Source organism: Diplotaxodon limnothrissa, linkage group LG17, assembly GCF_057381915.1.
Source record: "Diplotaxodon limnothrissa isolate DT_005_m linkage group LG17, D_limnothrissa_male_GT1.1, whole genome shotgun sequence".
Classification (NCBI taxonomy): Eukaryota; Metazoa; Chordata; class Actinopteri; order Cichliformes; family Cichlidae; genus Diplotaxodon; species Diplotaxodon limnothrissa.
The window spans coordinates 30,488,991-30,501,775 of record NC_140612.1 but is presented as its reverse complement, the minus strand read 5'-3'; the positions used below and the strand labels follow the sequence as shown (position 1 = coordinate 30,501,775).

The 12,785-nt window shown below is 40.0% G+C and overlaps 1 protein-coding gene across 1 annotated transcript in view; it reads left to right on the top strand.

The window, feature by feature from the left end:
- The window catches only part of exoc4 (exocyst complex component 4), a 149,826-nt gene extending 137,041 nt beyond the window's left edge, over positions 1–12,785 (top strand). Inside the window, exon 20 of the mRNA XM_085376089.1 lies at positions 11,029–12,785. Coding sequence (XP_085232215.1) covers positions 11,029–11,266 — 238 coding nt within the window. The 3' untranslated portion in view covers positions 11,267–12,785. The remainder of the gene's footprint in view (positions 1–11,028) is intronic.

Genomic DNA, 12,785 nt, shown 5'->3' with positions numbered 1-12,785 from the left:
AAATCCTCTTCTTGTGAATCACATTTAAATCATGTTTACAAAGCTAAAATGCAGTTTCATTATTAAATTTTACACACTGATGGGATCAGCAGCACTCTGTCCTCCACTAACAGCAGGAAGAATGACATGTGGTTTGTTTGATAGGTTTTTGTTTTATTTGTTTTATTTGATCTGTCTTAAAGGTAATATTAGCCCCTTATTTTTGTTACCTACCTAACGAGGAACTGATTTAAATTGTATTTATATCTGTATTTCTTAGGAGAGGAAATGAAACCAATCAAAAAAAAAAGTATTTTAGCATTTCTCTTGCTGTCAGTGAAAAACAATTTCTATGTTTCTTTCAGCAAAATATTGAAAAGAAAAATATCCAAAGCATGTGTTGGAACCAAAGAAGAAGAATTTAAACCTTTTTTCTGAATAATTTTGACAGAAACATGGTATTTGCTTGTTCTGCTGTTCATGTTGCGCTAAAAATCAGACAACGAAACATACATAGGCATTACTCTCTGCTTTTTTTTGGAAGAACCTTTAAAGTTTAATATAATTAAAGGTTTAATGTTGTAACCTGCTTTAATTTTCTTCTATCTTGCTTTAAAATTGCTGATTAGTCATTTAGCTAATCAACTAGAAATGAATTGTTTTGGCTTCAGCTCTTTCAGATCAGACAGACCATCAATTCAGTGTCATATACAGTAGTTTAGGACTTGAAGCTTCTCTATTATAGGATCATTAGAAAACTCCTGTGACTTCATTCAAATTAACACAGAGATTGATTCAGGACAAAACTACTATTCTGTCTCAATATACTGCTATTACAGAGCAAAAGTAAACATCTCTTGCCCGCTGACCCATGTAGGCAGCTCTGTCATAACATCCCTAGCAAACTTGCAAGCCTCTGAGCCCATAGCAAGGCTAAACACCAGTATGACAGACTCGGTGCAGAGATGCCCCCGAGTTCAGACCATCGCACCCACCTGTCTGCTACTGGAAATTACTAGAGTGCGAGGGTGTATTGTACAAGAAGCTATGTCCTCTCCTGCAGTGTACCACCACGATTACTGTGCACCTCTTAGAACCGGTGTGCTGGTGAATAAACTGTTGTTGGTTTTGTGTGTGTTTCTAAACCCTGGTGTGTTTGTGTCAGGGTGACAGGCTGGTGTATCTACAAAGAATGTGGTAATAAGTACAGTTGACGGCCATGTCAGGAGGTAGTGGGTGTCAACAGATAAAACTGTTTGTACTTAGGCCTGGTTTCGGCACACTGTCGCTTCTGTCTTCTTTTCTTCCCCTGTCACCTTGCGTCTCTTTCTTTAGCTCTCTCTTCCTGTTCTCCCAGTATTTTTTTTTCCCTTCAATATACTATCGTCCAATCACCTGCACTGCCTCTGCTGGACTGTATTTCTCTTTCCTTTCCTCTTCCCCCAGCCCCACCCTTCTTCTCCCATTTTCTACGAGCATGTGCAAGACGCTGTTTGATGAGACTGGTCTTTGCTGATGAAGCCTGTGCGTGTGTTTATATATGTGCACCTCACAGCATGATGACACTCGTCTTTGCTGATGAAGCCAGTGAGAGCGCGTCTGTGTGCATGCTCTTATTTGTATGTGTTTGTTGTGCACGGTGCAGCATGATGAGACCGGCCTTTGCTGATGAAGCTTCAGTCTCAAGTCTCTGCAGACCTTTCCTCATTACCAGAGGAAAGACAAATGCACTGCTCTGGAGGGAGGGAGACCGCAGGAAGGGAGGGAGCCTGAAAGAGGCAGAAGAGTGTATTAAGATTAAATCCACACTAAGCCATCTCACTTTTGAAAACACTATTTATATGCGAAATTGACACGCATCAGTGCTAGCATTCACAGGTTGTTTTTGTTAGGATCCATTTTCTTTCACCCTTTGGCTTGGCAAGCTTAGATACTGTATAGTTCTAGTGTAGCTAAGACTGGGCAAGACACTTCATGGTTGCCAGCTGTGATACTTACATGACATGGTTTCCGACTCACAAGTCTGCCAGAAGCACTGCAGTCAGAAATTACTGCTGTCAGAGCAGTGAGGGGAAGATTTACAAAAGAACAACATAAAAGAAGTAAAATCGACTTGACTTACAGCTTTTCCTGTAGAAGGGAAGGGTGCTGTCCTACACCTGAATGCCTCATCTTGAAAGTTTACCAAGGAAAAACAAAATCACTGTGACGGGTTCCTGAGGTTTCAAAAAGTTTGGGATCCACCAGTGTATACCACCTGAAGAATTCTTTTTTTTGTCTAGAAAACTGCAGAACTAAACCAACATCTCGTAAGAAATGGGAAAGATAGCTGAAGAAGCACAAAAATAATGACTGATGTCACAGATCTGCTGCTTTGATCTTGAGTCACTATTATTTTTATGTGTTGGGGAAAAAACTGATCTTTAACACATGTGTGGTGCTAATGGCATATTAAACAGTTGGATCAGTGGGAGCAGAAAGTTGCTGATCCATACCTGAATGCCAAAACAAAGAAAAAAATGCATTATCTGTTTAAGTGTGAAAGTACTGTTGAGGACAATAAAGAGGATAAGAAAGTCAAGAAGCCCCGTTGTTGCTGTCAGAGGTATTTGTTACTGCAGCAACAAGCTTTGGATTCCAGCTTATTCAAAGGTTGATCCACAGACTCTCCCATTATTCCTCCTCCTCCTCCTCCTCCTCCTCCTCATCATCATCCCCCTTCTAACTAATGTGTTGTTCCAAATGTGCTGACAGAGGCAGTCTGTAATGGCCTTAATATTGTGCATGCTAGAAATTAGGGGAAACAAATTGCGCCAAATCCTTTCTTTTTCTCACTTTTCCTTCTCTTTTGTCTTTTTGTTCTATACACCCCCACCCCCGCCACAACTCCTGTGCCATTGACATACACATCTCTCTGCCCTGTTCTGCATCTCCACATCGTAAATTGAAAGAATATTCGTTGTTGAGGAGGGGGAAGGGGAAGTTAATTAAAATTTAATAGAGCACACTACAGAGAGACGTTGATGCTTACACACAGCCACACAAAAGCTACTAAAAGCTGATTATAGCCCTTATAGATGGAAGTTCTGGAGGAAGCAGGTGGAAATTAGTGAAAGTAAATGTGTGTGTCGAGGATGGAGCCCATAAAATCTTTAACGATAATGGCAGTCAACATGAGAATTTACTTTGGTTTTGTGTGGAAAAAATAAGAATGCTGGCTTCATTAACTGGTTTCAGACGAGAGGAGAAGGCAAAAAATGTGTGTGTGTGCGTGCGTGAGTGTTATGATGTGTGTGTTTCACTAGGGGTTCTTTCTTGATGGTGGGGCACTGAGAGATTTTAATCTTATTAACAGCCCTTACTCTGTTTGGCAAATGGCCTTCCAACTGCTTGGGTAATGAACTGTTTGAAAGTGTTTTCAGCACACACTAACATACATCACTCAGACACATGGGTAGATAGACATACACACACCTTAAGCTTTCTCTTGCTTAGCCCAGCCCGCTTCCATCTGCACTGAATAGAGACCAGAAGCTTTACACTCACTCTGAACAGCCAGCAGACAGTTTAGCACTGGGATTGTTTTGATAATTAGATGGTACAAAACAGACATCAAAACACTGTTCACCAAAAAGTTGGGAAGCTATTGACTTGCACAGTATTTAAGCAGGTTTATCTGAAAATCGTATGAGGCAACATGTCAAATGATAAGACGGGAATGAATTTTGCTTCTTCTTTTTTTTTTTTTTTTTTTTAAAAATGCTAAAACAAACAAATAAAAATGTCTGGAGGAACATGTAACAGCTAATTTGATTAATTTGCAACAAGTTAGTAATATGATTTAGTGAAAGAAGAGCACCCTGGAAAGGCTGAGTGTTTGAGGAGTGGATAAGCTAATTAAGTTAACAGATTCAGAAAGTCCAAAAATGTTCTACAGAGGGGATGAGGCTGAAACCAGCTTGAAATGCCAGTGATCTTCATGGATGTCAGACAAGAAATTAATGACCACATTGTCTGGGCTTGAGCTCTTTTAAAGTTAACTTGGAAAATGATTCTGTGGTCTGTTGGTAAGAAATCATAGATACTGCTTGCCAATGCCTAAGACCATGCTGACTTGTTATGAAGTGTTAATACTGTAATGCCTAGCTTCTATGTTCTTTCAGCCTGCTAGTTACACTGATAAGTCAACCGTCGGTGTCCTGATGGTCACTCCTGGCTGTGCAGGCTTGACTCAGTCAGGATAACTAATGTTAAACATCAATCAAAAATAAATAATGTTCTACTGGAAGGCACATTAAGTGTATCATATACTTAGGTGTAATGAAAAATCTCATACTGTCCTTCCAGGAAAATTCCCTCCAAAGAGGGGAGCTAGAGGTAGTTATGTTTATTTTACAAATATTCAACCAATCTTCATACGTAAGTGTAATATCTGCTTCTTTCTCCCATCTGTTCTTAACATACTGGGTGGAGTGGGTCCTGTATGTTTGTAAACATGAGTACAGTTTCGAGATCAGCTTTTTATGTATTTTACCTTTATATGTGTCGACAAACATATCAATGAGCCCCCCCTCCTCAGAATAATCCCTTGCAACTTTAATATTTTTATTAAAATGGTGTCTCAATTGTAAGTATCCATAAAAGAGATTTTACAGTATGCTGTAATACCCTTCCAAGTCCATTCTGTAAACACCCCATCCAAATGTGCTGGTGTAAAATCGGTATCATATCCTACCCACCTTAGAATTCGCATTTTCCTTTCTAAATTGAATTTTTTACTTTGTTTAGTCCATGTATTTAAGGCTACTTTGGTGCACTCATGCAAATTACACATGTTTTTTCTGTAGACTTATATCACCCAGTAAAGACTGTAGAGGTATATCCAATTGAGCAAGTTCCAAGTCTTTCCATTTTGGAAATATATGTGCTTGTTCCAATTCTTTCAACTTATTTGACATGATAGTCTGTTGCCTCTCTTCTTCCCTCTTCTTCCTCGCTGACCACATTATTAGTTTTCCTCTGAGCACTGCTTTCGCGGTATCCCACAAGGTACTCGGTGACACTTCACCATTGTCATTAACCTCCAAAAATTCATTAACTTTCTTAATAAATTCTTCACATTTTTGGTCATTCAAAAGGCTAGTGTTCAGTCTCCATACAACGTTTCTAGGCTTAATATCCAAATGTATCTTTAGGTGTACTGCCGAATGATCAGAAACGTCTCTGGGTCCAATGTTATATTCTATTATCCTCGGTCTTTCTGATTTGCACATAAAAAAAACAGTCAATTCTTGAGTAGACACCATGCGGGTGGGAGAAAAATGTATATGCCTTTGAAGAAGGATGAAGTTCTCTCTCAATCAGCCCAACCTCATTAAGCATCTTTCTCACATAAAGAGATTCCGGATTCTGCTTTTTTAATAAGTTTGAGGAGTCCAAGGTAGGGTGCAATTGTACATTCCAGTCTCCACCACATATCAGGACACCTGATGTCTCTGTAACAATTAAATCAAATATGGTCCTTATTAATGATTTGTCCTGTCCAGGAGGTCTGTAAATATTAAGTGGCGTCACTACTTTAGAGTCTAGAATTCCTTTTACCAAAATATATCGTCCTTCCTTATCTGCAATTTGTGAAGAGAACTGGAAAGAGATTTTATTTGAAATCAGAATTGCAACTCCCCTATTGGGTCCCTTTGTTTTTGATGAATAAAATATGTTTTTAAATCTGGGGTACTTACGTTTTTCATGCCCCTTTTTGGTTAGGTGGGTCTCCTGCCAAAAAATTATATGATGGCCTTCTTTTTTCATTTTAGCAAAGAGTTTACCTTTTTTAACTGGGTTTTGTAACCCATTAACATTAAGGGTTACTAAACTGTACTGTTGAAATGACATGTCTTGTATAAGTCAAAGCATTTACCTTGTAAGACCTGGGTGATAAAACAAAACAAGAAAACAACAACAAACAAACAAAAACACCCACACAAGACATACATTTGTCAAAATTTGAAACTTGAACTTGAACTAAAACAGAACAAATGAGAGAACTGTGGTTTCTACTCAAAAACAGAATTCCCCAAAAACCTTTTGGAGAGGAAAGCTCTCGTTTCACGAGGGGCCTCTCTTGTGTAAAGTGACGTCTCCTGAGGTTATGCATAAACTAAATACCACAAAATAAGAAGTAATCAAACAATCAAACTAACCAGGAAAGTACGCTCCCAGAACACTGTCTTAATCTCTAAGTACTCTTAAGACCGACATATAACTTTCAGTATATATTTAGATGTAAAATGAAACCTAAACGTTTACTCTAAATTATATTCAAAGTAAAGCTGAAGTGTCAATCCTCACCCAGGAAAAGTCAAATCGGTAAAGAAACTGAATTTCTCAAGTATTCAGTTCAGGACATGATCAAACTGTGTCCCTTGGTTCATGTCGAAATGCCTGGAGCATCATCTTGATATGCATCACAGCGTCCCGCTGTCTCCCAGGAAAGGTTCTTCAGCTTTTCCCGTGTTGCATCCATGGATCGGGTCTGTTCTCCCGCGAAGCTCAGAGCCTTCCTTTTCTTCAAATCCTCCGTGGCCTCCACCGCGCTATCATAAGTTACAGTGCCGTCACTGAGGAAGACACGGAGTTTAGCTGGTGCGGGGGTCTGGAAGCGAATTCCTTTTTCTTTAAGGACTTTCCTGATGGGGGCGTAAGACTTTCTTTTCCGTTGAAATTCAGTCGGATAGTCCTGGTCAAAGTAGATTCTCACTCTGTTCAGAACGACCTCTTTCTTTTTCCAAGCAGAGCGGAGCACTAGTTCTTTAATTCTGTACTCCAGAAAGTGAATCACTATTGACCGGGGGCTGGCATTCGGCGGTGGCTTCGGGCCGAGAGCCCTATGACATCTTTGCATTCCCAGCTCAGTATCGCTTAGGGACAACTCCGATTTAATAAATGTTTCCAAGAACTCCCGTAGATTGTCCCCTTCTTTCTTCGTGATCGGGCTTCCAGGTCTGTCAGTTTAGCTTGTATATTTTCTTGTGCTAGAATAGCTTGAAGCAGAGCCTCGTTAGCCCACTCCTCCACCTCCGCCACCCTCCCTTCTGCCCCATCCACTCTACTTTAAGTCTCTGGCAATTTCGTTTAATTTGTTATCAATATCTTTTCTGAAACACGTAAGTTCCGTGGAGAAGGTGTCTTTGAAATTTTTCAGGTCTGTTTTCATGTCCAACCTGGTAGCTTTTAGCTCTTCATGGATGGCGCGGATGCTAGCTTGCAGGCCATCCATACCCTCGTCGCTATCGTCATCTGTATCTCTTTCCATTGTTTGTTTTTCAACTTTTCCCGTTTTCATTGGTGTCTTGCCTCTCTGTTTACGACCAGTTTTCCCCTTCATTAGTGTGAAATGCTGTCAGAGTAATAATTCGAGTAAATTTGGAGAGTTTTGGTTAGTGAGCCTGGGAGCGCTCACCTTACACGTCCACCCACATTGCCTCCGTACCGGAAAACCCCTTTTCTTGTTTTTTTTTTTCTTTTTACCAACCAGAAGGACAACTCCTCTTCATTTTATTGATTCAATTGCTTTTGTTACCATTAGGCTTGTTTAAACATGCATGCATGTAATGGGAATAAGTGTACATTTTGTCAGCCCTAAGAGGCCCCAGCACTCACTCACCATCGCCTCCCCAAGCAGTTGCCTGCCTTGCCTGGGGGCATGCCTTGTCTACACATTTTCAATGGGACCTCTTTTTGAGTAATCACTGCAAAAGGAATAGCAGTTGCTATTACGCTGTAATTAAGTCCGTATTCACAGCGTCGATCAGATTGTTTTCAATTATCTCTTGTCAGCTGCTACTTAAATGGAGAGACTCCATATTTGCACAGCTACTTTTGCTGTTGTATCAGACAGATGGTCTTTTAGACTGAAGAAAAATGTCCAACAAAGACTTAGCAGGGGTGCTGTTCATCTCTCACTGCATGTGGAACTTGTTACTGAAGTCTACCTGGAATATTCTCTTAATTAAACTATACAGAATCACCACATACTGTTCTGATAGACACACACATTCACATTACCGAGTAAATTACACCCTCCACTCAGCTTTACCTCTGTGACTTTGGAATCATGTACCATAGCAAATAACTGTGTCTAAAACTAACAACATAAATGTTTACTACACAGATGTTTGCAGTGGTTATGTCTCTGCCTCTTTAGGAAATTACACAGAGACAATTTCAAGCAGTCAGGTGCAATTTCTGCTATTTTTGTTTTTCTCTGCTCTGTTCAGAACAGTCCGGTTAATCAGATCTGCTTTCCATTTGGACTTAAGGATGGCGGTTTGAAAGAGAAAAGCCTTCTGTTCAAAGCGCCTCCCTTCAACAAATAAAACTGTGCATATTTATGGTTATATTTGTTTATCTTATTAGATCAAATAACGAGGCGATTTGCTTCAAGTGCGTCGTTAAACACTGGCTCTAGAGAATGAAATGGGATTGCTCTTGAGCTAATGTTTTGTTTCAGATATTGTATAGATAAGAAAATGAGACCCGTTTTCTTTTTTTTTTCTATTTTCATCTGTCTTACCTCCATTTAAGGAGTGAACTGGTGTTACTCATCAGTGTTGACAAGCTTCTTTACTAAATGAACTTAGGGATGAAAGCATGAAAAAGACTTTAAGCAGGATAGAGGGTGAGACAGTATGCAAATGCTTTGACGATCAAGGCCAACGCCTGCTGTGGAAGGCCAAAAACAGACATTATGCACCCCTGCTCTGCATTCATTTCTTTAGTTGTCTTCCTTTTCCCTCCGTCTTTCAAGCACTCCCTCGTTCGTTCTAACCTTTCCAGGTCTTTTTCTTTTGTTGAATATCCAAAATGACAGCACATAAAACACCTTGGAACAGAAGCTCCCTAAGTGCTCATTAACGCCTCGTTAGCATAGCAAATGAACATCTCAAGAAAGGAGTGGGTCTGGGATGGGTGGTGAAGCTAAACAAATGAGTCAAAGGATCTTTTTTGTCTTTCTACTGAGCCATATCAGAAATATCTGAATCCATTTACTTCCAACTTCTTCTGGCACAACAGAGCTTAACCCTTTTTAACCACATCCACATTTAATTTAATTTTCATCAAGGCCACACAAAGAACATTCAAACATCGGTGGCTCTGACATTGTTTGCCTAGTCGCAACACCCCCAATACCTTTCACATGCTTTTCTTCTGCAAGACATTACAATGTCAGCCTTGTAATTATCTCTCTTTACTTAGAGCAGCAGAAGCCACTGCTGTTGACTGACCATCACCTGTCCTTGACCGAGATATGTTGTGTAGTAAACAGTCAGTTTTTATTCAGTGTATTAATGTACAACACAAACCCAGGATGTTGCTGCTTGTGTTGTGACACTGGGAGCTCCAAGAAAAACTTGGTGTTAAACTAATATAATTGAAAGAGAGACAAAGCATATTTTTCACTTGTTTGATCTCATTTATTTCTGTATTAAATCATGGCTAAATGTTCTGCTACTAAAATCCCTGTGCTTTTTTCTGCAGTCCATACAGAGCTCCATAAAAGTTGCTAACCTGATCTTAGTTGTCCATGTGCACACTATTGGCCATTACTAAAGACTACAGTACCTATTGTTACTATAAACATGCAATAGTAGGACTGTAGCTCACCTATGCCCTCTTGCTCTGGTTGCGTCTACAACCATCGTATGAAAGTGTAACATTTGTTGTCTCTTTAGGATTCCTGCATCTTGGTCTTAGACTCATTTTACCCCTGACCAAAGAAAAATTGTGTGTCCTGCTTCCACAGATTCCTGTGCATTTGCTTACCTCCAGGCCCTCTTTGTACAGTTATCTGTATTTTGTGTTCATGACAAGCTAGACTCCTACTGAAATCCATATTAATGGCCAAGTACTGTAAGTTGATGCTAATGAGTTATACAGTCTATGGTCACACGCCCACAAGAGGTCAACGCCTAAAACAAATCTTAAAAATGCTGTGCTCAAAACGTTCGTGCAGTCTCTCTTCACTTGTGTTTGGTATTTTTTGATCTGTATGTGTATTGTTCTTGTCAGCAGGTGAATGTGTGTTTTATTCAACAATACTTGCTCTCCTTTTGTGCTCCTGCATTATCATTGTGTACTTCATGGTCCTTTTCAAATGGCCCATTGAGGTATTCAGTTCTGGTTAAAGAGCTATTAATTCTGTGCACGCCTCTTTCCGCTTTTGGCTCTGTCAACAGCATTTCATTAGAATAGTCTCAGTAGTTTGTAGCTGTTGAATGGTTTCCCTCTACCTTCAACTCCCAGTGGCAGGAGGTTGAGGTCCTTGAAGCCCTTTTTCAGAAAATTGCTGCTGACAGCAACAGCAGTACGTGTGGCTTCTGTGTTTTCCCTTTGTTCTTGTTGTTCTTTTTGATTCAGCCCTGGAAAAATGAATAACACAGGATTATAAAGTGTTACTGTTGCATGTAGCGTTTTCTTTTTCCCTCTCCCCCCTGCTTTCCCTTGATTACGTCCTCAAGGACGTTATGTATTCAATAGAGTTTGTTTGTCTGCTAGCAGGATTAGAAAAAACTGCAAGGTTGATATTTATGAAAGTTGGTGGTGAAGCGGAGCGTGGGTAAAGAAAATACCCATTAAATTTAGGTGTCTACAGTTCAGACAGAGCAGCTGTACCATTACTGGGTGTCTGTGTGTGTTTATCAATTTAATGTTTAAACCTTTTTCCAATTTTTACTAACTGGATGATTTTGGACTGACACATTTTTATAATCTTCACCAAAGTTGGCACAGATTATCTCCACACCAACCCCAGAATTTTTTTCCCACAATGGATTTAAATTCAGTGTTAAAGTTCCCAAACTGTTTATCATTTAAAATAGATCTGGAAATACATTGATATTTTATATGCAAACTGACCTCTGATAGAAGAGTGAACAGTTACCTTAGAAGACATCTGCACACTCTGATTTCCTCTCTTGCATCCTTTTCTTTGCTCATTTTGTCTTTCCAGTTAATTTGAAGATTTACAACCTTCCCTTCTTCTTTCAGGCAGTACTATGAGATGCTGTACAACACTGCGGATGAGCTGCTGAACCTGGTGGTGGACCAGGGTGTCCGCTACACAGAGCTGGAGTACATCAATGCCCTTTCCTTACTCCATCGCAGTCAGACAGGTGTAGGTGATTTGAGCACTCAAAACACCCGGCTACAGAGGCTGAAGGAAATCATCTGTGAGCAGGCCGCCATTAAACAGGCCACCAAGGATAAGAAGATCACCACAGTGTAATGATAAAGCAAGGACGTGGCATTCAGAGGGAGATGACCATTGAAAGGGAACAGCAATGCATTTTTCAGTGCGATGAACTCTGGCATGTTTTTGTTTCTTTCAAATTTTTGTTGCACAAATACGTGATGTGTTTTAGATTTGAGATTTTGGTTAGAAAACGCAAAAAGATGTTTGCTTTAGACACAAGATCTGGAAATCTGTTGATGGAAAGTGTGTCATCTACATTTCATACTTCCTAATGATGATGAAACACACTCTAGTCAAGTTTTGACAAATAGATATGGATTTTTTTTTTACTTATATGAGCTTATGTGAATTGACTGACTCTACATGGGAAGGGAGGTGACAACTTGCATAACTGCAAGCCTTGCAGGTCCATTGGTCCATGTATCTATGTCACAAAGCAGCCTATATTGTCAATTTCCGCTATTTAAATCACATAATAAATGCAGCGCACACGCCCGGACTCTTAACAGTGCTTTGCTCACCATGACTACATCTCCAGATAAAGGGCGATTGTCTTGGACACTCACCCGAACTTAGTCCTCATCTCATTTTCCTATTAGATCTAAACTGCTGCTCTCAATTACACCTCTTTCTCTCCTCTCCTGGCAGCCCCATGGGCCCACTGATTCTGTCTGCAATAACAGATGCCAGATTAGACTGTCTGAATGAGGCCACATCTTCCGCCTGCTGCCAATTTGGGTTGGTCCCCTATGATTTCCCTAGCTGACGATTGTATCATAGCTATGGTTGTTAAAAATCTGTTATCTTTTTTTTCCCTCATAGTTCGTGCAGTAAAGTTGTGCGACTATTGTGGAAAGTTGTGAATCAATTAACATATTATTTTGCAAATTGGACAAAGAGACCACAGTGGAACAACTCTGCTTTTTTGTGCTAAGGCACATATGTGGCTGTACAAACCAAAACTATGCAATGCTGAATCTTTATTTTGCCATTCAAACTGCATGTGCTCAATCCTATAAAGTGAGCTAAACATATAAACTCAAGAGACGATCACAAATCATTCCCTTCCCCACAATCCTCCTTGTTTTTAGTTCATTAACTTGGGGGAGAAGTACTTAACAAGAGGGGGAGAGGGAAATGGGAGCCTTGTCAATACACTGGGCCCAGCGCTGGTCTCCCTGAAGCCCACAGAGCAATCCATCATAATGACACATAGGCTGGGATCGATGGGAAAACAACTGCGGAGCTGCTGAGTGGTTCGCCTACCACTCTGAAACATACACTTGGTGTAAAATCTAAAATCTGCTCATTCATCTGTTCACTTCAGAGTTACTTTTATAATGTTATACATGGAAAACTTTATTTCAATGCTAAATGACTCTGTCAGGGCCGTGCCATTCACAGATGCTGTTAGACTACTATTATGCTGCATAAATATAGCCCATAAAATTCTGGAATAATGCTCTTATATGTATTTGAAAACCACTCCTGTCCATTCTTTTTATTCCTGAATTACACTTGCAAAAAGGTTCTTTTACTGTTACCCGTATCT